This window comes from Pollachius pollachius (assembly GCF_949987615.1).
Source record: "Pollachius pollachius genome assembly, chromosome: 5".
In the NCBI taxonomy this organism is placed as follows: Eukaryota; Metazoa; Chordata; class Actinopteri; order Gadiformes; family Gadidae; genus Pollachius; species Pollachius pollachius.
Window position 1 is genome coordinate 1,062,698 of NC_136938.1, and position 27,786 is coordinate 1,090,483.

Here is a 27,786-nt window from a genome sequence, read left to right on the forward strand (position 1 = left end):
ATCCAGGACAGATGCTTCTGATGTCTCAGTTAGTTCAGAGTAAAGTTCTCCTTGATGTTTGTTCTGTTCCAGAGGGCTGAGGAGAACGCACACGCTTTTCTAGACAAGGAGCTGAAGAAGCTCTGGAGGGATCTCTTCTCAGATTACCCACAATGCTCAGAGGGTCAGAGGGAGGAGGAGGAGGAGGAGGAGGTGGATGGTAAGAAGGAGGAGCAGAGGAGGCGCGCCATAGAGGGAGTGGTGGACATCACAAAGCTCTGCCTGATGGAGATGAACCAGGAGGAACTGGCCGACACACTGGGGGGCGGTAAGAGGCTCTTATCTTGAAAACAGAGAAGAAATACACATTTTGATGAGCAGTAGGAGATTATTATTTGTTCTCTTCAGACTAAATTACATAGTGTGAGACTTATACATTTCATACTTCTATGTGGAGACAATCTTTCCTCTTTGAGTTTTTCCTCTTTCAATTTTTCCTTCTTTGTTAAATGGTTTGATCCAGTATGTGGGGTTGTTGTGGGGTATCAGGTTAAATGGTTTGATCCCGATATGTAGGGTAATGGTGGGGGTCTCAGGTTAAAGAATGTTAAACATCATCATTACCAGCACCAAATCCCCCGACCAGATCACCCCCATTCTCGTCCAACTACACTGGCTCAGTGTCCAACACCGGATTGACCTTAAAACCCTTCTGCTCACCGACAAAGCCCTCCACAACGTGGCCCCCACTTATCTCCCCGACCTCCTCCAGGAGGACAGGCCCTGCCGCTCCCTTCGTCATCCTCAGCTGGTCTTCACCGTCCGGACCTCCCGCCTCAGCACCGTGGGTGCAAGGGCTCTCAGCACCGTGGGTGCTAGGGCTCTCAGCGCCGTGGGTACTAGGGCTCTAAGCACCGTGGGTGCTAGGGCTCTCAGCACCGTGGGTGCTAGGGCTCTCAGCTGAACTGAAAGAGACGCCCTGACAACATTGAAATCCCTCCTCAAAACACATGTGTTCCCACTGGCCTGCTCGCTGTTATGACCCCCTACCGTGGGTTCCCCTCATATCCCCGTTGTGCTGCTGTTCTTACCCCCTCCTACCTGGGTCTCCTCACTGTTCTTACCCCCTCCTACCTGGGTCTCCTCACTGTTCTTACTCCTTCCTACCTGGGTCTCCTCACTGTTCCTACCCCCTCCTACCTGGGTCTCCTCACTGTTCTTACCCCCTCCTACCTGGGTCTCCTCACTGCTGTTCTTACCCCCTCCTACCTGGGTCTCCTCACTGTTCTTACTCCCTCCTACCTGGGTCTCCTCACTGTTCTTACCCCCTCCTACCTGGGTCTCCTCACTGTTCTTACTCCCTCCTACCTGGGTCTCCTCACTGTTCTTACTCCCTCCTACCTGGGTCTCCTCACTGTTCTTACCCCCTCCTACCTGGGTCTCCTCGCTGCTGTTCTTACCCCCTCCTACCTGGGTCTCCTCACTGCTGTTCTTACCCCCTCCTACCTGGGTCTCCTCACTGTTCTTACCCCCTCCTACCTGGGTCTCCTCACTGTTCTTACCCCCTCCTACCTGGGTCTCCTCGCTGCTGTTCTTACCCCCTCCTACCTGGGTCTCCTCACTGCTGTTCTTACCCCCTCCTACCTGGGTCTCCTCACTGTTCTTACCCCCTCCTACCTGGGTCTCCTCGCTGCTGTTCTTACTCCCTCCTACCTGGGTCTCCTCACTGTTCTTACCCCTCCTACCTGGGTCTCCTCACTGTTCTTACCCCCTCCTACCTGGGTCTCCTCACTGTTCTTACCCCCTCCTACCTGGGTCTCCTCACTGTTCTTACCCCCTCCTACCTGGGTCTCCTCACTGTTCTTACCCCCTCCTACCTGGGTCTCCTCGCTGCTGTTCTTACTCCCTCCTACCTGGGTCTCCTCACTGTTCTTACCCTCTCCTACCTGGGTCTCCTCACTGTTCTTACCCCCTCCTACCTGGGTCTCCTCACTGTTCTTACTCCCTCCTACCTGGGTCTCCTCACTGTTCTTACTCCCTCCTACCTGGGTCTCCTCACTGCTGTTCTTACCCCCTCCTACCTGGGTCTCCTCGCTGCTGTTCTTACTCCCTCCTACCTGGGTCTCCTCACTGTTCTTACCCTCTCCTACCTGGGTCTCCTCACTGTTCTTACCCCCTCCTACCTGGGTCTCCTCACTGTTCTTACCCCCTCCTACCTGGGTCTCCTCACTGTTCTTACCCCCTCCTACCTGGGTCTCCTCGCTGCTGTTCTTACTCCCTCCTACCTGGGTCTCCTCACTGTTCTTACCCTCTCCTACCTGGGTCTCCTCACTGTTCTTACTCCCTCCTACCTGGGTCTCCTCACTGCTGTTCTTACCCCCTCCTACCTGGGTCTCCTCACTGTTCTTACCCCCTCCTACCTGGGTCTCCTCACTGTTCTTACCCCCTCCTACCTGGGTCTCCTCACTGTTCTAACCCCCTCCTACCTGGGTCTCCTCACTGTTCCTACCCCCTCCTACCTGGGTCTCCTCACTGTTCCTACCCCCTCCTACCTGGGTCTCCTCACTGTTCTTACCCCCTCCTACCTGGGTCTCCTCACTGTTCCTACCCCCTCCTACCTGGGTCTCCTCACTGTTCTTACCCCCTCCTACCTGGGTCTCCTCACTGCTCTTCTTACCCCCTCCTTCCTGGGTCTCCTCACTGTTCTTACCCCCTCCTACCTGGGTCTCCTCACTGTTCTTACCCCCTCCTACCTGGGTCTCCTCACTGTTCTTACCCCCTCCTACCTGGGTCTCCTCACTGTTCTTACCCCCTCCTACCTGGGTCTCCTCACTGTTCTTACCCCCTCCTACCTGGGTCTCCTCACTGTTCCTACCCCCTCCTACCTGGGTCTCCTCACTGTTCTTACCCCCTCCTACCTGGGTCTCCTCACTGTTCTTACCCCCTCCTACCTGGGTCTCCTCACTGTTCTTACCCCCTCCTACCTGGGTCTCCTCACTGCTGTTCTTACCCCCTCCTACCTGGGTCTCCTCACTGTTCTTACCCCCTCCTACCTGGGTCTCCTCACTGTTCTTACCCCCTCCTACTTGGGTCTTATGTCTTGTTTTGATCATGCTGTTGGCGATGCAGCTCCTGCTGTTCTTGACCCTAGATTGTTTTATGAATTGTAAGGGGACCTTGGGTGTCATGAAAGGTGCCTTGAAATAAAATGTTATTAAATGTAATTATTATTATTATTATTAATAATATTAAACGTGAGCTGCAGATCAACAGCAGAATAACTCTGTGGAAGAGATGAAACACATCATCTCAACACGTCATTTTACACCAATTCACTATCATTATTATTATCATTAGACCAATCATATTGCTGTGGAAAAGACGAAGTCCTGAACATTTTGAATATGTAACATGCAGTCTTTGTCACGACTAGCTTCTCCGACCACAAGTTATGAAGCCACATTAACATTAAACATTATACTGGTGACCAACAGCAGAACAACTCAGTGGAAGTGATGAAACCCTGTCTTGTTGTATCAGCATTGCAAATCACTTTACACTGATTCACTATCATTATTACTATCATTAGAACAATCATATTGCTGCGGAAATAATAGTCCTTACCATTTTGAATCTGTTACATGCAGTCCTTCACTACCAGCTTTTCCGACCACCAAGTAATGAAGCCACTAAATATCATGAAGTTGGTAATTTAACAGGAAATATTGACCTGGTTCCACTGATCACTAACTGATGTCATCTGTTGTTTTCTCATTTAGGATCTGATGCTGTCGATTGCAAGCATAAAATCAAGTCTCATTTGAAGAAGAAGTTCAGGTGTGTGTTTGAGGGAATCCCTAAAGCAGGAAAGCGAACAGATCTGAACGACTTCTACACAGAGATCTTCATCACAGAGAGAGGCAGTGGAGAGGTCAACAAGGAACATGAGGTCAGACTTATTGAAACAGCTTCCAGGAAACCAGCCAAGGAAGAAACACCAATCAGATGTGAAGACATCTTTAAACCCTTACCTGGAAACGATCAACCAATCAGGACAATAATGACAACTGGAGTGGCCGGCATTGGTAAAACCGTCTTAACACACAAGTTCATTCTGGACTGGGCTGAAGGGAAAACCAACCAGGACATACACTTCACATTTCTCCTCACTTTCAGAGAGCTGAATTTACTGAAAGGGAAAGAGTTTAGCTTGGTGGAACTTCTTCATCACCTCTTTAGTGAGACCAAAGAAGCAGGAATCTGCAGATGCGACCGGTTCCAAGTTGTCTTCATCTTGGATGGTCTGGATGAGTGTCGACTTCCTCTGGACTTCCAGAACAACCCGATATGGAATGATGTCACAAAGTCCACCTCGGTGGACGTGCTGCTGACAAACCTCATCAGGGGCGACCTGCTTCCCTCTGCTCGCATTTGGATAACCACACGCCCTGCTGCAGCCAATCAGATCCCTGCTGAGTGTGTTGACGTGGTGACAGAGGTGAGGGGGTTCTCCGACCAACAGAAGGAGGAGTACTTCAGGAAGAGATTCCGAGAGGAGACGCTGGCCACCACAATCATCTCCCACGTCAAGAAATCAAGAAGCCTCCACATCATGTGTCACATCCCAGTCTTCTGTTGGATCACTGCTTCAGTTCTGGAAGACATCTTCAAAAAATCCCAGATCGAAGAGATGCCCAAGACCGTGACTCAGATGTACAGCCACTTCCTGAGGATTCAGTCCATACAGGGGGACAGGAAGTACCATGGGAGGGCTGAAAAAGATCCGGACTGGAGTTTAGAGAGCAGGGAGATCATTGTTTCTCTTGGAAAACTTGCTTTTAACCAGCTGGAGAAAGGGAACGTGATCTTCTACGAGGCAGATATGGCAGAGTGTGACATCAATATCAGAGCAGCCTCAGTGTACTCAGGAGTGTTCACCCAGATCTTTAAAGAGGAGTGTGGGCTGTACCAGGACAAGGTGTTCTGCTTTGTCCATCTGAGCATCCAGGAGTTTCTGGCTGCCCTTTATGTCTTTCTGTCCTTCATCGATACTGGTGTCAATCTGCTCTCAAACTCCTGGAAAGATCAACTCCTCCTCTACCAGAGTGCTGTGGACAAGGCCTTACAGAGTGAGAACGGACACCTGGACTTGTTCCTCCGCTTCCTCCTGGGCCTCTCTCTGGAGACCAATCAGATTGTCCTACGAGGTCTGCTGGGACAGAAAAAAAGATCACTGACCACTCAGATTAAAACAGGTCTGCTGCGACTGACAGGAAGTAGCTCACAGACCAATAAGGGAACAGTGTCTTACATCAAGGAGAAGATAAAAGGAGATCTATCTCCAGAGAGAAGCATCAATCTGTTCCACTGTCTGAATGAACTGAACGACTGTTCTCTAGTGAAGGAGATCCAACAGTACCTGACATCAGGAAGTCTCTCCGGAGAATCTCTCTCTCCTGTTCAGTGGTCAGCTCTGGTCTTCATCTTACTGACATCAGAAGAGGAGATGGACGTGTTTGACCTGAAAAAATACTCTGCTTCAGAAGATGGTCTTCTGAGGCTGCTGCCAGTGGTCAAAGCCTCCAAAACATCTCTGTAGGTTCCCTAATAACATGTATTACAAAAGACACTACACAATATAAATAAAACTGGAATATAAGGTTAAAATAATATGAAAAAGATCCCATAGGTTCATAACACTATATCATAACAGAATAAACATATTAGTTATAATAATATACAAAACATCTCTGTAGGTGTCCTATTAACTTGTAATGAATTGTAATGTATTACAATTCACATAAGAGAATATTCAGAACAATAGAATATAGGAGTATTCATTTTCAACATTTTCAATCTCAACTGAACAACAATTTAACATTTATACATCTAATTATTTAGTATTTTTTGTTTAACCAATAACATTCCTTCATTATTTAATAACTTAAAGATGTATGTTATTTTAATCACAGTTCCTAACCTGTCCTCTTTATTTTGTGTGAAGGATGAAGGGCTGTGATCTGTCAGAGAGATGCTGTGAAGCTCTGGCCTCAGTTCTCAGCTCCAACTCCTCTAGTCTGAGAGAGCTGGACCTGAGTACCAATGATCTGCAGGATTCAGGAGTGAAGCTGCTCTCTGCTGGACTGGGGAGTCCACACTGTACACTGGAAACTCTCAGGTCCGTTTTACCCAATGGTCAAACAGTTACACCACAAGGTTTAATATCAGAAGACATTTAACAGATTTACATCCATAAAAGTGCACACGTAAAGTGAAGCAGCACGCAACTGACAACCCCAAGCGCACAAATAATGTCTTAGTTCTCGTGCTCGCAAAGTGATTTCTTGATTGCTATGATATTTATTCTCCTCAAAACACAATATACATAATATTGGAATAAAACTTCTAATTATATACAAAACATCGCTTTACATGAACTAATAACATGTATTACAATACAATACATAATATGCATAATACTGCAACAAAAAGTAATACTAATATGCAGAACGATTTTCAAACACTGCAAAGCAAATGGACTGCATTTACATAGCGCTTTTCTAACTATTGACACACACACACACACACACACACACACACACACACACACACACACACACACACACACACCGAAGTCAACCATGCAAGGCGACAGCCAGCTCGTCGGGAGCAGTAAGGGTCAGGTGCCTTGCTCAAGCACACCTTGCCCCTTCACAACAACTTTCATATAGTTATACATTTTACACCCAATATTGAATAACCACAATTTCTTCATTATGTAATAAGTTGAAGATGTAAGTTAGTTTAATCACAGTTCCTAACCTGTTCTCTTTATTTTGTGTGAAGGCTGAAGGGCTGCAATCTGTCAGAGAGATGCTGTGAAGCTCTGGCCTCAGTTCTCAGCTCCAACTCCTCTAGTCTGAGAGAGCTGGACCTGAGTACCAATGATCTGCAGGATTCAGGAGTGAAGCTGCTCTCTGCTGGACTGGGGAGTCCACACTGTACACTGGAAACTCTCAGGTCAGTTTTCAGCCTCTTCAAACTGGGTCTTGGTGTTGTTTAATATGCAAGTCTGGCCCGCTGATGTGAGGGTTAGGGGTTGACCTGTTAACTACTAGTATGTTGTGTTTGTTATATGTTATGTAGCTCTGGCCAGCTGATGTGAGGGTTAGGGGTTGACCTGTTAACTACTAGTATGTTATGTATGTTTATATGTTATGTAGCTCTGGTCAGCTGATGTGAGGGTTAGGGGTTGACCTGTTAACTACTAGTATGTTATGTTTGTTATATGTTATGTAGCTCTGGCCAGCTGATGTGAGGGTTAGGGGTTGACCTGTTAACTACTAGTACGTTATGTTTGTTATATGTGATGTAACTCTGGTCAGCAGATGTGAGGGTTAGGGGTTGACCTGTTAACTACTAGTATGTTATGTTTGTTATATGTGATGTAACTCTGGTCAGCAGATGTGAGCTGAGGAGTTGTCATTAGTGTAGACATGGGGATGTGGCTTTAGCCGTGCTGTGATCTGAATATAATGTACACCTCACCATAGAACATCACTGGCCGTGGTAAAGTGAATCATATTGAACATTAAAGATGGACTTTATTAACTTCACATTAGTTTGGTGTAGTGCTGCTCATGTCCGATGCCTTTCTGTTGCTCTTTTGCCTGCTGACAAAACTCTCCCTGGTTCTACACAATGTTAGAACCTGTGAAGAAACGGTCTCAGCGTACCAAACACAGCGGACTTCTCCTGACTCTAACCAAACTGTATCTCATTGAGTTGTAGCTATTGAGAAAGGAGCATTTGCTTATGATCCTGTTTCACATCCAAGTGAAGGAAGTTCTGATGTCTGTGATGATGTCATCTCCCCACTTACTCTTCCTGTTCTCCTTGTCCTCCAAATGGAATGAATACACTTTATAAATGTGGTTACTTTAGTATGAACTGCTCTCAACTAGAATAAATATAATAAAGTGTGTGTGTGTGTGTATGTGTATGTGTGTGTGTGTGTGTGTGTGTGTGTGTGTGTGTGTGTGTGTAGCTTGTCTGGCTGCCTGGTCACACAGGAAGGCTGTGCTTCTCTGGCCTCAGCTCTGAGCTCCAACCCCTCCCATCTGAGAGAGCTGGACCTGAGCTACAATCACCCAGGAGACTCTGGAGCTGCGCTGCTCTCTGCTGGACTGGAGGATCCACGCTGGAGACTGGACACTCTCAGGTATGGAGAGGACAGCTCACCACTCAGGGACAAATTCTCCTACGAGGATTCAAGCCGCTGCTAGATGAAGTGGTTTGAAGAGGCAGCTGTAACTCACGTTGTGTACAACGTTATGAGACGGCCGATGATGAAGGTGAATGTTTCAACATGCTGCTCTCACTTTGTTTCCCCCCCAGTGTGGAGCACGGTGGAGTGTGGAGGCTGAAACCAGCTCTAAAGAAGTGTAAGTGTCTGTTTGATTCATCACATCACACACTCACTACTGAGATGGAAAGTCCATCCACACAGCAGGAAGTGAGATCAGATCCTACTGGGAATGAGGATGATGGCTGACATCATGTATCTTCCATATATTAATACTGTCCAATCATCATGAAGATAACATCTGGGCTCGGGGGAGGGGAGGGGGGGGAGATGGGGCTGAGGGTCCACACACACACACACACACACACACACACACACACACACACACACACACACACACACACACACAACACAAAGGGTGCTGAGGGGAGGGTCTGGGCTCGGGGGAGGGGAGGGGGTGAAGGTGGAGTCTGAAGCAATAGCGTTACTATAACATCACATGACCCCCCCCCCCCCCCTCACATGTCATGTTCAGGAGAACAGTACCAGTGATGATGATGAGGATGAAGAGCGGTTCAGCAGCTCATCATGTCTGGTTCTCCCTCAGATGCCTGTGAACTCACACTGGACCCCAACACGGCCCACAGACGACTCTCTCTGTCTGAGGACAACAGGAAGGTGACGGGGGTTGGAGAGGACCAGTCGTATCCGGATCACCCAGAGAGATTTGACTCCCAGCCCCAGGTGTTGGGTAGAGAGGCTCTGACTGGCCGCTGTTACTGGGAGGTAGAGAGGGAAGGAGCTGTTGATATAGGAGTGACATACAGAGGAATCACAAGGAGAGGACGGGGTGATGACAGCCTGCTTGGACAGAACAACAAGTCCTGGGGTCTTTATTGTTATGATGATCGTTACTCTGCCCGGTACAACCGTAGGAGAACAGTCCTCCCTCTCCCCCCCGCTGGCTCCACCAGAGTAGGAGTGTATCTGGACCGGCCTGCTGGCTCTCTGTCCTTCTACAGAGTGTCCCCAGGTGGAGGAGGGTCCTCAGACACACTGACACACCTCCACACCTTCTGGTCCTCCTTCACCCAGGAGGACCTCCTCCCTGGGGTGGGGGTATGGGGGGGGGGGACCCCAGGGGGAGGGGGGAGGGGGAGCTCAGCGACTCTGTGTCGGTTGTAGAAGAAAAAAAAGAACACACACACACACACACACACACACACTGAGAGGACTGATGACTCAGTGTCTCTGTTGCAGTTATAGTCTCTCTCTCTCTCCCTGTCTCTCTCTCCCTGTATCTGTCTCTCGCTCTCTCCCTGTCTCTCTCTCCCTGTATCTGTCTCTCTCTCTCGCTCTCTCTCTCTCCCTGTCTCTCTCTCTCTCTATTTTTCTTTCTCTCTCTCTCTCTCTCTATTTCTCTCTTTCTCTTTCTTTCCCCCTCTCTCTCTCTCTCTCTCTCTCCCTGTCTCTCTCCCTGTATCTCTCTCTCTCTCTCTCCCTGTCTCTCTCTCCCTGTATCTGTCTCTCGCTCTCTCCCTGTCTCTCTCTCCCTGTATCTGTCTCTCTCTCTCTCGCTCTCTCTCTCTCCCTGTCTCTCTCTCTCTCTATTTTTCTTTCTCTCTCTCTCTCTCTCTCTATTTCTCTCTTTCTCTTTCTTTCCCCCTCTCTCTCTCTCTCTCTCTCTCTCTCCCTGTCTCTCTCCCTGTATCTCTCTCTCTCTCTCTCCCTGTCTCTCTCTCCCTGTATCTCTCTCTCTCTCTCTCCCTCTCTCTCTCTTTTTCTTTCCCTCTCTCCCTCTTCTAGACAGTATAGTATGATAAACCATGAAAAGACTTTTAAGATCTCCCATAGTTAGAGAAGCTCATTTATTATTTGAAATGTATATAAAATACCTATTGATGGTAAATGTTTGTATATTTTCAGATGTCACCAGTTTTGGTCTTAAGGGCTCTGATATCATCATTTTTGTTATAACCCTGATTTACGACCTGATTTAAAGCAGATTTTATATTTTATTAATAATAACCAAAAGGTCTATGCGATAATGTTGCATGTTGTAAATTACTTTGAACTGAATCTTGATTTTTTGTGTTCTGATGGGAACCAAGCATCCACAGAACATGATCAGTTATTAAAGATATGTGCACACCTGTTGATGCTTTGTAAAGTCTGCTGCTTCTATTGTTTTTGTCCTCCTGTTTATTGTGTACATGTAAGGGACTATTTTTCTGTTGTATTTGTTAATGAAGCATAATTGCAATAAACAACTCGGTGGATCGAAGTGAATATTCTCGTGTGTTCAGCCGATTTTTTCTTCTTTTGTGAATAATGCTTCAATAAGTGCCTTAACAAAAATAATATATTAATTAGGGCTGTCAAATTAACGCGTTAATTCCGATTAATTAATCACAGGAAAAATAACGCGTTCAAAAAATTAACGCAGATTAATCACGCTTCTATAGTGCCCTTTGACCCGGTGCGTCATTTGCGTTGAAACAAAATGGAGGCAGACGAGAAGACGCTGCTCGGCCCCGTGCACGGAAAGTTCAAGTTTAAACTCCCAGACGGAACTGTAGATAGGAACACCGTTATCTGCAATCTCTGTAGTAAGGAATTTTCCTATCACCGGAGTTCATCAACCCTTAAATATCACCTCAACGCAAAACGTTTGGTAGCAAGCTGGCAGGTACGAGCTGCCACCGCCCCTGAAGCTGGCGCTAGCAGCCAGCCTCGTCAAGCCACACTCGACTGAGATGCATTGAATCCTGAGTGAGATGGAAATGTTATTCATTTGATCTTAACATGCACCGGATGTTAATGAAAGACACTCATCTGCCGTAATTTACTTGAATTAAATTAATTTTGAAATACCTTCTCGGAAAAATGTAAGCATGAGATTAATTTAGATTAATGAATCACAGAGCCTGTAATTAATTAGATTGTTTTTTAATTGCTTGACAGCCCTAATATTAATCAGAAATTCTAAATAAAACCACAAATGTTTTTCCTCCCTGGGTTTTGGTTGGGGGGGTTCTCAGTGTCTCTGTGTCGGTTGTGGAAAGAAACCACAGACAGACGGACGGACACTCTGTCTCTCTTTCTCTCTCCCCGTCTCCCTCTCCCCCCGTCTCCCTCTCCCCTCTCCCCCCGTCTCCCTCTCCCCCCGTCTCCCTCTCCCCCGTCTCCCCCCCCCCCCCTCTCACTCTCCCCCCCTCTCCCTCCCCCCCGTCTCCCTCCGTTTCGGTGTGCGTGTGCGTGTGTTCGGTGTGTGTGTGTGTGTCTATGTAAGTTCATGTGTGTGTGTGTGGGTGTGTGTGTGTCTATGTAAGTTCATGTGTGTGTGTGTGTGTGTCTATGTAAGTTCATGTGTGTGGGTGTGTGTGTTTCTATGTAAGTTCATGTGTGTGTGTGTGTGTGTCTATGTAAGTTCATGTGTGTGTGTGTCTATGTGAGTTCGTGTGTGTGTGTGTGTGTCTATGTGAGTTTGTGTGTGTGTGTGTGTGTGTGTCTATGTGAGTTCGTGTGTGTGTGTGTGGGTGTGTGTGTCTATGTAAGTTTGTGTGTGGGTGTGTGTGTGTGTGTGTTTATGTAAGTTCATGTGTATGTTTGTGTGTGTGTGTGTGTCTGTGAGTTCATGTGTGTGTGTGTGTGTGTGTGTCTATGTAAGTTCATGTGTGTGTGTGTGTGTGTGTGTGTCTATGTACGTTCATGTGTGTGTGTGTGGGTGTGTGTGTGTGTCTATGTAAGTTCATGTGTGTGTGTGTGTGTCTATGTAAGTTCATGTGTGTGTGTGTGTGTCTATGTAAGTTCATGTGTGTGTGTGTGTGTGTGTGTGTGTGTGTGTGTGTGTGTCTATGTAAGTTCATGTGTGTGTCTGTGTGTGTGTGTGTCTATGTAAGTTCATGTGTATGTGTCTATGTGAGTTCATGTGTGTGTGTGTGTGTTGTAAGTTCGTGTGTGTGTGTGGGTGTGTGTGTGTGTCTATGTGAGTTCATGTGTGTGTGTGTGTGTGTGTCTATGTAAGTTCATGTGTGTGTGTGTGTGTGTGTCTATGTAAGTTTGTGTGTGTGTGTGTCTATGTAAGTTCATGTGTGTGTGTTTGTGTGTGTGTCTATGTGAGTTCATGTGTGTGTGTGTGTGTGTCTATGTAAGTTCATGTGTGTGTGTGTGTGTGTGTGTGTCTGTGAGTTCATGTGTGTGTGTGTGTGTCTATGTAAGTTCATGTGTGTGTGTGTGTGTCTATGTAAGTTCATGTGTGTGTGTGTGTGTGTGTCTATGTAAGTTCATGTGTGTGTGGGTGTGCCTATGTGAGTTTGTGTGTGTGTGTGTGTGTCTATGTAAGTTCATGTGTGTGTGTGTGTGTGTGTCTATGTAAGTTCATGTGTGTGTGTGTGTGTGTGTGTGTGTCTATGTAAGTTCATGTGTGTGTGTGTGTGTGTCTATGTAAGTTCATGTGTGTGTGTGTGTGTGTGTGTGTGTGTGTGTGTCTATGTGAGTTCATGTGTGTGTGTGTGTGTCTATGTAAGTTCATGTGTGTGTGTGTCTAGCCCTGTAGACGGGTGTGGGGGTCTCACTCTTCTCAGCGGGGTCCGTTGGAGGGCGGAGTCAGCAGCACTTCCAGCGCCGTGGTCGCCCTTGGCAACGCCCCTCCCCCACCCAGCAGGTGTAGGTCCCGCCCTCGGACCGCTGGACCCGGTGCCCCACCAGGGCGCCGTTGCCTAGCAACTCGTATTTCCCCGGGACGGGGGTCAGGACCCGGTGGGTGGTGAAGACCCAGGAGCCCCCCCCCCAACGCAGGCTGGTGTTTTCTTCACAGTGCGCGCTGCGTCAGGTTGTCACGGACACCGAGTAGTACGATGTACCACAATGTATTTATTACCAATAACTACTATTCATGAATTACCAATGTCTAGATGTTGGTTTAGTTATCACGTAGCCTGTAGCCAACCTGAATACCGCTAGATCATTTGGATACCTGAACGTAGCATTCATGCTTAATGTAGGAGCCTAAATGCCTGTTTACTTTATTTAAGTTCATATTTTATGAACTTCCTTTTCAGTGGAGTTCTAATGTACCAGAGCAATGCTGTTTAGGGGTTCCATGAATCCATAATCCATAAAATCCATATTTTATGGATTTTTCAAAAGAGAAATAATATAATAGTCAATTGTGTTACTTTTGAATACATAGAATTTTATTTTGAAATTCACTTGCAATATTTTTGGTGTATGCGCACATTTAGTTACTTTATTTTGAAGTGTGAGAGGAACTTATTGGTGTTACCTACCGGTGACAGACAGTCAGGATAACAATGTGGAGCCACACAGTTTTTTGACCTCTCTTTCTATCTCTCACCACTAATCAAAACCTCATCTTGTGGAAAAGTATTTTTGTAGTTTGCGTTTGACAAGTAAACCTTTTAAACTTCATTTTTGTGGATATTGGGTGAGGTATGCGTCGAGGGGAAAACGGAGCATCAATCTGGAGCTTCACTAATCGACCTATTGATCCTACACTAACAACAACACAAGCTTGGCTATAATGTGTGATTCAAACACATTGAAATTGTGTGTATAAACTTTTCGGATGCACATTTTACAGGCTTAACTGAATCTTCACTTCACTTTATCCAAGACTTCATGTTTTATCTGACGCCACCACTGGAAGTCTGTCTTAGAGGGCTTGGAAGGTCAGGAAAAACAAAGGAAAAGTCACTAATCACTCATCACCTTTTCAGGGGAGTTCCAATGTACCAGAGCGACGCTGTTTAGGGGTTTTAACTGAAGCTTGTAGATGAAAACGTCCTGAAACTAAAGGCGTTGGGTATGTTTGGTGTAATGAGCTCACAGGAGTCCCAGCGTTCTGCTCTCAGCGCTTTATTAAAACATTCCTGGACACGACGCTCGGTGATGATGAGTGATGTGATGATGAGAGTTGATCAGGAGCCCGTCCTCTGGCCGGGTCACATGGGGCTCCGGGTGGGAGGTCAGAGGTCAGAGCCCGTCCTCTGGCCGGGTCACATGGGGCTCCAGGTGGGAGGTCAGAGGTCAGAGCCCGTCCTCTGGCCGGGTCACATGGGGCTCCAGGTGAGAGGTCAGAGGTCAGAGCCCGTCCTCTGGCCGGGTCACATGGGGCTCCAGGGGGGAGGTCAGAGGTCAGAGCCCGTCCTCTGGCCGGGTCACATGGGGCTCCAGGTGGGAGGTCAGAGGTCAGAACATGTCCTTCCTGTATCTGTGGATCAGCTCTGAGACGTCCTCCTTACACACCTTCACCCAGCCGTCCGCCTTCATGTGGTACACTACACACACAAACGCACACACACACACACACACACACACACACACACACGGGCGGGATCTGAAGACCGCACACACATACATATAAACAAATATCTATATATATATATATATATATATATATATATATATATATATATATATATATATATATATTTATGTACACATATAAACATATGTATAGAGAGAGACACACACAAACACATTTATGCACGCATCCAGACCCATCCATACACGTCCTCTCATAAATATTAAATCTTGCACATGAATACAAAATATAGGAATAAAAAGGATCATACTGCAATCTGAGGAATTCATGGGTGAAAAATACATGAACCCCTTTAATGTAACAATTTACAAATATACATATCTATAAAAACATGGTAAAAGCATGCAAGAAGTATTAAAAACACACAGGGAAAAATAAGTGGTCATTCACACATTCAAAAACCATTCACACATTCATACCATCCTTTCACATAAAAGAAGCCTCCATTGTAATAAATGGGGGAGTGAAAGAGGTGGAAGGCCTCAGTTAAATAATGATGCACAGGAAGCACACAGTAAAGATAAAAACATGCAACATATTAAAACACACAGTGGACCCGACGCCATGCAGGGAACCCCCAAGGAGGAGTCCCAGGACCCCCCAGCGCCCCCAGCAGCGTCCCAGCGCGGCCCCTACTCCCTGATGTTCAGGCCCAAGGGGGGAAGGGTCCTAAGCTTGGCTATCCACCTATGCTCCGCCGCCTTCCTCTGTCTGTCCCACCAGCACGCCTTCATCTCCAGCCCTGTGATGAATAGTGAGGTGATGGGGTGTGTTTGGAAGTGTTGGACCGTTTGAGTGTTGAGTGTGCCTATGTGTATTGTATATAAGTGCTGTTTAAGTCTGGTGAGTATCCTGGGCTTTGTTTCGCCGACATATATGATGTGGCATTCAGAGCATGTGATGGCATAGATGATGTTTTTGTCCTGTATGGTGAGTTTTTGTGTAATAGGGCTGGAGGTGGAGGCGTGCCGGTTCCTGATGACCGCCAGCTGCTGAAAATGGCCTCGGTGTTCAGAGGGGGCTCGCACCAGGACATCTTGTATGTTCCGTTTTTTTAAGTAGGCCAATTTTATTTTATGGTTTTGGAGTGTGGGGTTGTTGTGTTGTGCGCGTGTGAATGCGTGTTTCAGTTTGGAGTGTGTGTAATGTTTGGTGTCAATGTGCTGATGAGGGGTATGATGTGTGTGTGTGGCTGACCCCCCTGATCGTCTCCGCTCCTGATGTCAGGGGTCCCCTCAGGGAACCTGTTGGGGAAGACCACCTGACTCAGGGATCCAGGCCCTCCTAGTGGGGGCCCCCCTCAGCCGGTGTGAGGACGGGGGCGGACCCTAAGTCGGCCCCTCCAGTGTGGGAGGGGAGCCGGTTAAGGTGAGGCGTAGAGGAGGGAAGCTGGTTAGGGTTAGGGAGGTGGTGGGGGTCCGCAGTGGAGGCCCCAGGCGGGTTAAGGTGAGACGGAGTGGGTGACGAGGGGTTAAGGTGAGACGGAGTGGGTGACGAGGGGTTAAGGTGAGACGGAGTGGGTGACGAGGGGTTAAGGTGAGACGGAGTGGGTGACGAGGGGTTAAGGTGAGACGGAGTGGGTGACCAGGGGTTAAGGTGAGACGGAGCGGGTGACGAGGGGTTAAGGTGAGACGGAGTGGGTAACGAGGGGTTAAGGTGAGACGGAGTGGGTGACGAGGGGTTAAGGTGAGATGGAGTGGGTGACGAGGGGTTAAGGTGAGACGGAGTGGGTGACGAGGGGTTAAGGTGAGACGGAGGGGTTCTCAGCGTTCCTCTGGAAGGTGGAGGTTGTCGTTCATCCAGCTGATGGTGTTATCCTTGATCTGAGACAGTACAGTGTCATTAGGAGCCGCTGGCTTTATGAAAGCTGTTCAGTAGGCGACCTTCTTTGCCATCCCTAGTGGAGGGGCCCCTTTGAAGAGGGCTTCCTCCAACATCCCTCTATGGTGGATGGCACCATACAGGAGACAGGGAGGCAAAAAGAACAAAACACAACAGAAGAGAGATGTAAAGTAGACTATAATTAGGTTAAACTGTAACTTGCATTGAAAACAGATACTGTCAATAATTAATAAACAAAAATGGGGTCATAGGCTGTATAGGTTAAATCCTAAAATAAGATAAAATAAACAAAAATACACTACAACAGAGCCTATAGATAATAAATAATTACAGATGAATGATCAAATGGAGACTCCTTGAGTGTGTGGTGGAGAGGTGGGACGCTGCTGGTCCGACCGGTAGGTTGGTGGAGGGTCTCTTAGAATGTCTTTAGCTGGTGTGTAGAGAGAGGGGGGCTGGAGCTGGACCGGGGGGGGAGTCGGCCGTAGCAAGGGTCAGGTCTCTCAGGTCACTCTTTCCTTTGCTGTGACCCTTAGGTGTTGGAGTGTTCCCCGCTCTGGGAGGGTTGAAGCTGGGGCCGCCAGGGAAGGCCGGAGCAGCTTGCTGCCGCTCTAGGAGCCTCGATGGAGAGGGGTCATTTAGCTGGAGGGTGTCTCTCTCTCTCTTTGTGTGTTTGTAGTCTTCAGTGTGTACACACTTAAATGCTGAACACGCAGATGTCGGGGTACGCACCAACCGGTCGAAGCAACCGGGAGAAGCGGGATCAGGGTAGAGGGCCAGACAAACTCTTGCCACACCAAAAACCAGGTTGAATAAAGGTATGCTAACTGATACTTCAAGAGCAGTTAGAAAAAGTATTTAATAGGGTTAAAACAATAGGCAAAAAGGCCCAAGCCAAGCAGGCGAAAATAAAAATAAGCTAAAAACAAATTGGATACCAGCTCCGTCTGTTTGATTAACCAATGGGTAAGCTCCAAACCCCTCACCAGGGTATGAGCCAATCGGGAGAGGAGGAGGGGCAGGAGGAATGGAAAGTTACCAGGAGTGGGAGTGGCTCAACAGGCAACCAATCAAAACCAGAAATCATGGGGACGGGCGGAGGGGATGCATTTATAATGAAGCATAAAGTCATAGGTTATAGCTAGGCCCTGGCAAGGTTAGGCTAGAGGAGGTGCTCAAACCTATATACCAACTAGTGGCACAAGAGGAGAGAGAATGGCACGGGCACAAGCAGGTATAATACAAAATTAACTTTAGCTAAAATAAATGCAAAAAAACAAAATAAATGTATATGAGCGGTGGGGGGCCGAGGTGGTTAACAGGGAGTGTAGTGTGGTGATGGAGGATGAAGTCAGTCGCCTGCCATAGCCTGGTGGGCCCGCCTGAAGGCTCTGTCATGAGCCTCATCGTTGAAAGGCCCTAAACCAGTGCTGAGATCCAGTAGGATCCCAGCATAGTGTTCTTCCTCACAAGATATGTAACCAGCCCAGTACCGTGAATGTCGAATCATGGATCAAATGTCCGAAAAGGACGGAACGGGATCTTTTCCAGCGGGGAACAGAAGCTGCTTGTGGAGGTCTATGAGGAGTACAAGCATATAATAACTCAAAAGGGGACCACCATAACCATTCATAAATACAGGGAGGATATCTTGCAAAAAATCGCAGATCGGTTGCGGGTCGGACTTGCACCCGGTCGTCTGGGGTTCAATCCCCACGCAATTAGTAGTTTAGGAAGGATTACTGGAGAAATCAAAGAACTTTTCGTGCCATTTTTTTCTATTTCTTTAAATATTCTAAATTGACTGACCCAGTGCTTAATTTGTAAAATGGGAGGTCCCGGAACGCAGAGGGGGGGTGGATCCGGTGACTTAGTACGGGGGTTAGAGGTAATGGAACAAAAACATATACACTGCCTAGTAGGGTTGTGCCGATGGACGACGTCATCTTCCGTCGTGATGGCTGACTGACATCAGGATGGAGGGCCACCATCGTGATGGCACGCCCTCTGTCAGACACAAACTAAACCTAGTCTCTTATATAGTTAACCTAAATACTTTGTAGGGAGTGCTCTGTAAATTTAATTGAGAATATTACTGATGCATATGCATGCTATTTTATATACCGCAGCCTTTGCCAGAGACGTGATGTAGTCTTCCGTGATCTGAACGCATTTCTCGAGGCGGATTACACAGTGCCATGTCGCCAAACTATGACTTTGCGGCTGGAGAAAATGAACAGCGAAGCAGCAGCCTCCCTCCGTGAGATCCTGTCCTTAGCGGAGAAAGTCGCCATCACCACGGATGCTTGGAAAGCGTTGATTACGGAGTCGTGCGTGACCGTGACTTTTTTACCAACTTGGTTGTGCAGAGTGTGACCCTGCTTCCTGCCGACCCGCTCAATAAAGAGACGCACACTGCGGGAAACATGAATTTTCGTTTCTAAATATAAACAAAAATATCTGTTTTAGTGTGTGTATGTTCAATTAAACGGTTTTATATCTTACACAAATTCCGTTGCAAAGAGGAGGCGCGCAGGATTAATATCATAATTAAAAAGAGTTAGTCAGCCAATGCTGACACATTTAGCCTATTGTAAATTGACATGAGCTATTGTAAACGTTCACAATCCTGCTCTGGGATATATAATTTATCATAATTTCTATTAACTTGTGCGTGGCGCACATGTAGTCATGCATGGTAACCGTTTTTTCCTCTCGCGGCAAATTTCAGAAGTGTCGGGCGTGGTTTGTTGGCCCGCAGCTTTTCAGTGCGTCAACAGATCTCTGACACTTTCAAATGACGTTAAATCTTAATAAACAACATGAAATTCTTGGGATTTGTTCTGTAAATGATTTTTTTTCTTTTTTTATGTGAGGTACCGGATCTGCCCAAATAAGTACCGGAACACAGGGAGGGCAAACTTAAGAGGTCTGGGATCTTGTACTGGCAGGATCCGGCTCAAATGAACCACTGGACTGACCGTAGTATTTATCTCAACAGAGGTGGTCTTGGCAGCCTGCCGAGAAACTCACATGAATAGAATTTATGTGGCTGACAATTTCCCATGCAGCAGTATCTTTGTCATTGTGACAAAGGCTTCACTACAGGAACATTAATATTAACATTAAGATTACTATGGGTTTTTGCAAGTTATATTTTGTTCCTAGGGATATTGTAAGACATATTTATTATGTAAAAAGTCAATTGTTAGGCCTAATTTCTCTGATATAAAGGAAATTACAAAAGTAACTCAACACCAAGAATTCAACGACGTACTCAGGACTTGAACTCGAAAAACCCGCTCTACTGGGCAAATGCTAGACCACTCACTCTACTGCTGGTTGATAAATTCTATAGAATACATACATTTGTATAAAAATGTCTTGAAAAAATATCCACGATAACAATAGATAACAATATACGCTGTTTGTACTTCATATATGTACATTTATGACAAAATCGTGAGGACTAGGCTTGGCGGAACCTTCTGATGATACACTTGTTTCCGACAGATGGACTTCTCTGTAACACCGCTCCAGAAAGTCTGACAGTTGGCCTGGTACCGAGCAGGTTAGTTTGGTCGGATAAATTGCACTGGTTACTTAGCGGAGATTCCCTTAAGTCAGGTTCATGGAACGCAACTCTAGCTGGAAGTAGCAAGGCTAAGCGAAATAAGACCGGCTTTGCCTTTAGCTTGGTTGATGGAAAACCCCTCTGGATCGGTCCAGGGCATGTGGCGCACTTCCAGCCTAAACAACCCTGAGTGTCAACATCCGAACGGTCTTTATCGTGTTCTGGGGACATCTGGTGGTTACTGGGGGTCACTGCAGTGGAAACTAATTACAGTAGTACTTAACGTTTAACTGGATTGGATTTGAATTAAAGTCACAATGTGGCATTTCAACTTGCTTGTGGCTCAAAATATCTGGGATATATCTATATTCAATCACAATCTATAACTGACACACCAGAAATGCAGAATATACTAGTTCACTGACCCTGCTGCTGTCTGTGTTCTCCCTATCCCCCTCCTTCTCTACTTCTGCTGTTCTCTCTCTCTCTCTCTCTCTCTCTCTCTGTGTGTGTGTGTGTGTGTGTGTGTGTGCGCGCGCGCGCGCGTGCACACTGCACAAACACAAACACATTCGTTTTCCCAGAAAACATGTGATATGCGCTGAGAGGTCGGTTCAGCTAAGTTACTTCCTCATCTGAACGGTTCGTCGCAGCGAGGAGCTGTTCTTTCTCCGCTTTGAAAACCTTTCACCTGTGTTTTATAAACACTTTAACCTCCCTTTCTTCCCTTACATTTATACTTTTATAACTTTTTACCGTATGGGACTGAACGTATTTTCCCCAGTCTACTATGGATGAGGAGAGAGAGGAGTGGGGTTCTACCTCTAAGACCACTCTGTCTGGGGATCATGGCCGCCGGAGCAAAGCTAAGAGGTAAGAAGAGGATCTCTCTGTCTGTGACTGTTGTCCATCTCAGAGCTCAGCAGTGATACATCATGACTCATCATTAGTCTGAGTAAAAGCTGTTTGTGTGTGTGTGTGTGTGTGTGTGTGTGTGTGTGTGTGTGTGTTGAAGCCCAGAGAAGCAGGAGAGAACCGACTCCCCTGGACCCAGCTGTGTCTCCATGAAGAGTGGCCGGTCTATGGAACATCCTTATGTGCAATTTAACGATGGAAATCAGTCTATTGAGAAAAGGTAAGTATTGATTAGAGATGATGATTTGGGCTGTAGTCTTAAATTCAACCATCTCTCTGACCAATCGATTGGTCTATGGTGAAAAGATGATTATAAAACAATGCGCACGTTATCTCTAGATCAACATAATCTACCACAGTGCGTTCTACTCTACCTGCAAGCCTCAATATCACATAAGGGCTGTTTGAAGGTCAGTGGGTTTCAGACCCCCTCTCGGTCCGAGTCCACTCGGTTAGAGCAGAGGTTCAATATGAAGCAGACAGAGGACGAGCCACGGAGCATCGGCCAGCGTCGTTTATAGACGACACAACCCAAGAATTGATTTGAGCTTTTATCTGTGTGTAATATAATGGGGCCCACTGGATGCTGCTGGGATTCGTGCCAAGAAGCCAATTCTGATGTCCCCACTCAAAGCCTAGTGAGCGTTAAATATGAAGGGAGATGAAGTATCACAGACATATTAAGAAAAAAGTACTCATGCCTTACCATTTTAGCTGATCTGCCCACAAACTTACTCTACACTTTGCATGCTTTTTTGTTGTCCTTTTTAACCAAATGCTGCCACATCGATGACTTTGTTGGAATCAATGAGTTAGTAGCGGAGTAAAGGTTCAGTAAGTTAGGACTAGCGGTCTTCTTTATGGGCCAGTTCAACGTTGAGAAACCCAGGGGTTTGACCTCTTGTCTTAAAAGCCTTATAGTTTATTCAACAATATGATTATTAAAACAGAAACTACGGAGCCTTCAAACAAATTTTTATTCATAATTCATGTTATTTCTAACACGATATAGCCCTTCTCTCAAATATGAAACACAGCGGTCTGCATTTGTCCCTCCCGGCCCTAAAATAATGGATTAAGAAGCTCTTTGTTCTTATGAAAGGAACACCAGCCATTGTCCGACCAAAGAGAATTTGGTCCAACAAGTGAATATTGATTAACCAATCAACCAACTGACCAGAACTTGACAGCCCTAGAGATTATATAGGTACAGCTTCTATGAAACATCCATAAATCCTGGTTCTTGTTTTTCTAGAAGAGTCCAGCAGCAGCAGAGAGCAGACTCCCCTGGACCCAGCTGTGACTCCATGAAGAGTGACTGGTCTATGGAACATCCTGACCAGTTTAAAGATGGAAATCAGTCTATTGAGAAGAGGTGAGGATTCATCAGTGATCATAAAGATACAGCTTCTATCAAACGTCCATAAATCCTGGTTCTTGTTTTTCTAAAAGCGTCCAGCAGGAGCGAGCAGGCTCTTGTTATCAGACTTTACTGGCACTGATGTTTCCAAGGCAGGAAGAATTAAAGTGTGTGTGTGTGTGTGTGTGTGTGTGTGTGTGTGTGTGTGTGTGTGTGTGTGTGTGTGTGTGTGTGTGTGTGTGTGTGTGTGTGTGTGTGTGTGTGTGTGTGTTGAAGCCCAGAGAAGCAGCAGAGAGCAGACTCCCCTGGACCCAGCTGTGTGTCCATGAAGAGTGACCGCTCTATGGGTATACCATGGGATTTTAAAGATGGACGCCCCTCCAGAGAGGAGAGGTAGGGGGTTCAAACAGACGATGAAAACAGACCAGTCTGTTGTTATCAGACTCTACTGATACTGATATCTACAAGTCTGGGGAAATAGAATTGTGTGTGTGTGTGTGTGTGTGTGTGTGATCCCCCACAGACACCAGAAGAGGTCAAAGGTTACCAGTGCTCAGTCTCTACAGCAGCATCAAACAGAGCTGATCAAGGTGTGTAAATGTCCACCAAGACGTTTAACTTCAGCTCTCCTTGGACATTAGAAAGCATCTCTTGTCCAGCGGGACATGGATCCAGGACAGATGCTTCTGATGTCTCAGTTAGTTCAGAGTAAAGTTCTCCTTGATGTTTGTTCTGTTCCAGAGGGCTGAGGAGAACGCACACGCTTTTCTAGACAAGGAGCTGAAGAAGCTCTGGAGGGATCTCTTCTCAGATTACCCACAATGCTCAGAGGGTCAGAGAGTGGAGGAGGAGGAGGTGGATGGTAAGAAGGAGGAGCAGAGGAGGCGCGCCATAGAGGGAGTGGTGGACATCACAAAGCTCTGCCTGATGGAGATGAACCAGGAGGAACTGGCCGACACACTGGGGGGCGGTAAGAGACTCTTATCTTGAAAACAGATAAGAAATACACATTTTGATGAGCAGTAGGAGATTATTATTTGTTCTCTTCAGACTAAATTACATAGTGTGAGACTTATACATTTCATACTTCTATGTGGAGACAATCTTTCCTCTTTGAGTTTTTCCTCTTTCAATTTTTCCTTCTTTGTTAAATGGTTTGATCCAGTATGTGGGGTTGTTGTGGGGTATCAGGTTAAATGGTTTGATCCAAATATGTAGGGTAATGGTGGGGGTCTCAGGTTAAAGAATGTTAAACATCATCATTACCAGCACCAAATCACCCAACCACATCACCCCCATTCTCGTCCAACTACACTGGCTCAGTGTCCAACACCGGATTGACCTTAAAACCCTTCTGCTCACCGACAAAGCCCTCCACAATGTGGCCCCCACTTATCTCCCCGACCTCCTCCAGGAGGACAGGCCCTGCCGCTCCCTTCGTCATCCTCAGCTGGTCTTCACCGTCCGGACCTCCCGCCTCAGCACCGTGGGTGCAAGGGCTCTCAGCACCGTGGGTGCTAGGGCTCTAAGCACCGTGGGTGCTAGGGCTCTCAGCACCGTGGGTGCTAGGGCTCTCAGCACCGTGGGCGCTTGGGCTCTCAGCACCGTGGGCGCTTGGGCTCTCAGCACCGTGGGTGCTAGGGCTCTCAGCACCGTGGGTGCTAGGGCTCTCAGCTGAACAGAAAGAGACGCCCTGACAACATTGAAATCCCTCCTCAAAACACATGTGTTCCCACTGGCCTGCTCGCTGTAATGACCCCCTACCGTGGGTTCCCCTCATATCCCCGTTGTGCTGCTGTTCTTACCCCCTCCTACCTGGGTCTCCTCACTGTTCTTACTCCCTCCTACCTGGGTCTCCTCACTGTTCTTACCCCCTCCTACCTGGGTCTCCTCACTGCTGTTCTTACCCCCTCCTACCTGGGTCTCCTCACTGTTCTTACCCCCTCCTACCTGGGTCTCCTCACTGTTCTTACCCCCTCCTACTTGGGTCTTATGTCTTGTTTTGATCATGCTGTTGGCGATGCAGCTCCTGCTGTTCTTGACCCTAGATTGTTTTATGAATTGCAAGGGGACCTTGGGTGTCATGAAAGGTGCCTTGAAATAAAATGTTATTAAATGTAATTATTATTATTATTATTATTAATAATATTAAACGTAAGCTGCAGATCAACAGCAGAATAACTCTGTGGAAGAGATGCAACACTATCTTGTTATATCAGCATGTCATTTTACACCATTTCACTATCATTATTATTATCATCAGACCAATCATATTGCTGTGGAAAAAACAAAGTCCTGAACATTTTGAATATGTAACATGCAGTCTTTGTCACGACCACCTTCTCCGACCACAAGTTATGAAGCCACATTAACATTAAACATTATACTGTTGACCAACAGCAGAACAACTCAGTGGAAGTGATGAAACCCTGTCTTGTTGTATCAGCATAGCAAATCAGTTTACACTGATTCACTATCATTATTACTATCATTAGAACAATCATATTGCTTTGGAAATAATAGTCCTTACCATTTTGAATCTGTTACATGCAGTCCTTCACAACCAGCTTTTCCGACCACCAAGTAATGAAGCCACTAAATATCATGAAGTTGGTAATTTAACAGGAAATATTGACCTGGTTCCACTGATCACCATCCACTAACTGATGTCATCTGTTGTTTTCTCATTTAGGATCTGATGCTGTCGATTGCAAGCATAAAATCAAGTCTCATTTGAAGAAGAAGTTCAGGTGTGTGTTTGAGGGAATCGCTAAAGCAGGAAAGCGAACAGATCTGAACGACTTCTACACAGAGATCTTCATCACAGAGAGAGGCAGTGGAGAGGTCAACAAGGAACATGAGGTCAGACTTATTGAAACAGCTTCCAGGAAACCAGCCAAGGAAGAAACACCAATCAGATGTGAAGACATCTTTAAACCCTTACCTGGAAACGATCAACCAATCAGGACAATAATGACAACTGGAGTGGCCGGCATTGGTAAAACCGTCTTAACACACAAGTTCATTCTGGACTGGGCTGAAGGGAAAACCAACCAGGACATACACTTCACATTTCTCCTCACTTTCAGAGAGCTGAATTTACTGAAAGGGAAAGAGTTTAGCTTGGTGGAACTTCTTCATCACCTCTTTAGTGAGACCAAAGAAGCAGGAATCTGCAGATTCGACAGGTTCCAAGTTGTCTTCATCTTGGATGGTCTGGATGAGTGTCGACTTCCTCTGAACTTTCAGAACAACCCGATATGGAATGATGTCACAAAGTCCACCTCGGTGGACGTGCTTCTGACAAACCTCATCAGGGGCGACCTGCTTCCCTCCGCTCGCATTTGGATAACCACACGCCCTGCGGCAGCCAATCAGATCCCTGCTGAGTGTGTTGACATGGTGACAGAGGTGAGGGGGTTCACCGACCAACAGAAGGAGGAGTACTTCAGGAAGAGATTCCGAGAGGAGACGCTGGCCACCACAATCATCTCCCACGTCAAGAAATCAAGAAGCCTCCACATCATGTGTGACATCCCAGTCTTCTGTTGGATCACTGCTTCAGTTCTGGAAGACATCTTCAAAAAATCCCAGATCGAAGAGATGCCCAAGACCGTGACTCAGATGTACAGCCACTTCCTGAGGGTTCAGTCCATACAGGGGGACAGGAAGTACCATGGGAGGGCTGAAACAGATCCGGACTGGAGTTTAGAGAGCAGGGAGATCATTGTTTCTCTTGGAAAACTTGCTTTTAACCAGCTGGAAAAAGGGAACCTGATCTTCTACGAGGCAGATATGGCAGAGTGTGACATCAATATCAGAGCAGCCTCAGTGTACTCAGGAGTGTTCACCCAGATCTTTAAAGAGGAGTGTGGGCTGTACCAGGACAAGGTGTTCTGCTTTGTCCATCTGAGCATCCAGGAGTTTCTGGCTGCCCTTTATGTCTTTCTGTCCTTCACTGATAGTGGTGTCAATCTGCTCTCAGAAGAACCACCAACCTCCAGGAAAGATAAACACCTCTTCTACCAGAGTGCTGTGGACAAGGCCTTACAGAGACAGAACGGACACCTGGACTTGTTCCTCCGCTTCCTCCTGGGCCTCTCTTTGGAGACCAATCAGATTGTCTTACGCGGTCTGCTGGGACAGAAAAAAAGATCACTGACCACTCAGATTAAAACAGGTCTGTTGCAATGGACAGGAAACAGCTCAAAGACCAATAAGGGAACAGTGTCTTACATCAAGGAGAAGATAAAAGGAGACCTATCTCCAGAGAGAAGCATCAATCTGTTCCACTGTCTGAATGAGCTGAACGACTGTTCTCTATTGAAGGAGATCCAACAGTACCTGACATCAGGAAGTCTCTCCGGAGAATCTCTCTCCCCTGCTCAGTGGTCAGCTCTGGTCTTCATCTTACTGACATCAGAAGAGGAGCTGGACGTGTTTGACCTGAAAAAATACTCTGCTTCAGAAGATGGTCTTCTCAGGCTGCTGCCAGTGGTCAAAGCCTCCAAAATATCTCTGTAGGTTCACTAATAACGTGTATTACAATACACACTACACAATATAAATACAACTGGAATATAAGGTTAAAATAATATGAAAAAGATTTCTGTAGGTTCATTACAACATGTATTACTATTCTGCTCATAACAGAATAAACATACTAGTTATAATAATATACAAAACATCTCTGTAGGTGTCCTATTAACGTGTAATGTATTATAGTACACATAAGAGAATATTCAGAAAAATAGAATATAGGAGTATTCATTTAAACATCTAATTATTTAGTTTTTTTTGATAAACTAATAACATTCCTTCATTATTGAATAACTTAAAGATGTATGTTATTTTAATCACAGTTCCTGACATGTTCTCTTTATTTTGGGTAAAGGCTGAAGGGCTGTGATCTGTCAGAGAGATGCTGTGAAGCTCTGGCCTTAGTTCTCAGCTCCAACTCCTCTAGTCTGAGAGAGCTGGACCTGAGTACCAATGATCTGCAGGATTCAGGAGTGAAGCTGCTCTCTGCTGGACTGGGGAGTCCACACTGTACACTGGAAACTCTCAGGTCTGTTTTACCGAATGGTCAAACAGTTACACCACAAGGTGCAATATCAGAAGACATTTAAAAGATTTACATCCATAAAAGTGCACACATAAAGTGAAGCAGCAAGCAACTGACATCCCTAAGCGCACAAATGCTTTCTTAGTTCTTGTGCTCGCAAAGTGTTTTCCTGATCGCTATGATATTTATTCTCCTCTAAACACAATATGCATAATATTGGAATAAAACTTCTAATTATACTCAAAACAGTGCTTTAGATGAACTAATAACATGTATTACAATACAATACATAATATCCATAATACTGCAACAAAAAGTAATATTAATATACAAAACGACTTTGAAACACTGCAAATTGACTGTGTTTATAAAGTGCTTTCCTAACCATTGGCAACCC

General features: G+C 46.2%; 2 protein-coding genes across 4 annotated transcripts; both read left to right on the forward strand.

Moving 5' to 3' along the window:
- The first annotated feature begins 175 nt into the window (after nt 1–175).
- On the forward strand, nt 176–27,696 carry LOC307075957 (NLR family CARD domain-containing protein 3-like). 3 transcript variants are annotated; one of them, XM_079736732.1, is made up of 6 exons: nt 176–307; nt 3,759–5,574; nt 5,984–6,157; nt 6,826–6,999; nt 8,027–8,200; nt 27,219–27,696. In XM_079736732.1, the coding sequence occupies exons 1-6, from the start codon at nt 265–267 to the stop codon at nt 27,451–27,453; spliced, it is 2,616 nt and encodes an 871-aa protein (XP_079592858.1). In that variant the 5' UTR covers nt 176–264; the 3' UTR covers nt 27,454–27,696. The 3 variants fall into 3 exon arrangements, with proteins under 3 accessions (XP_079592858.1, XP_079592859.1, XP_079592860.1); XM_079736733.1 differs by lacking the exon at nt 27,219–27,696 and adding an exon at nt 8,377–8,587; XM_079736734.1 differs by lacking the exon at nt 8,027–8,200 and having other exon boundaries at nt 27,219–27,694.
- Nucleotides 20,848–26,848, forward strand: LOC307076266 (NLR family CARD domain-containing protein 3-like; the record flags this gene model as incomplete). Its single annotated transcript, XM_079737201.1, has 7 exons — nt 20,848–20,922; nt 21,065–21,184; nt 22,220–22,339; nt 22,601–22,717; nt 22,848–22,914; nt 23,066–23,294; nt 25,017–26,848. Exons 2-7 carry the CDS (start codon nt 21,114–21,116, stop codon nt 26,846–26,848), a joined length of 2,436 nt encoding a protein of 811 aa, XP_079593327.1. The 5' UTR covers nt 20,848–20,922; nt 21,065–21,113.
- Nucleotides 27,697–27,786: the final 90 nt, after the last annotated feature.

Excerpts from the sequence above, each read along its gene's own strand:
- LOC307075957 (XM_079736732.1), top strand. The coding sequence starts at position 265 with ATGGAGATGAACCAGGAGGAACTGGCCGACACACTGGGGGGCG. Across the intron at positions 308-3,758 it reads GGCCGACACACTGGGGGGCG|GATCTGATGCTGTCGATTGC; the intron begins GTAAGAGGCTCT and ends TTTCTCATTTAG. Across the intron at positions 7,000-8,026 it reads TGTACACTGGAAACTCTCAG|CTTGTCTGGCTGCCTGGTCA; the intron begins GTCAGTTTTCAG and ends GTGTGTGTGTAG.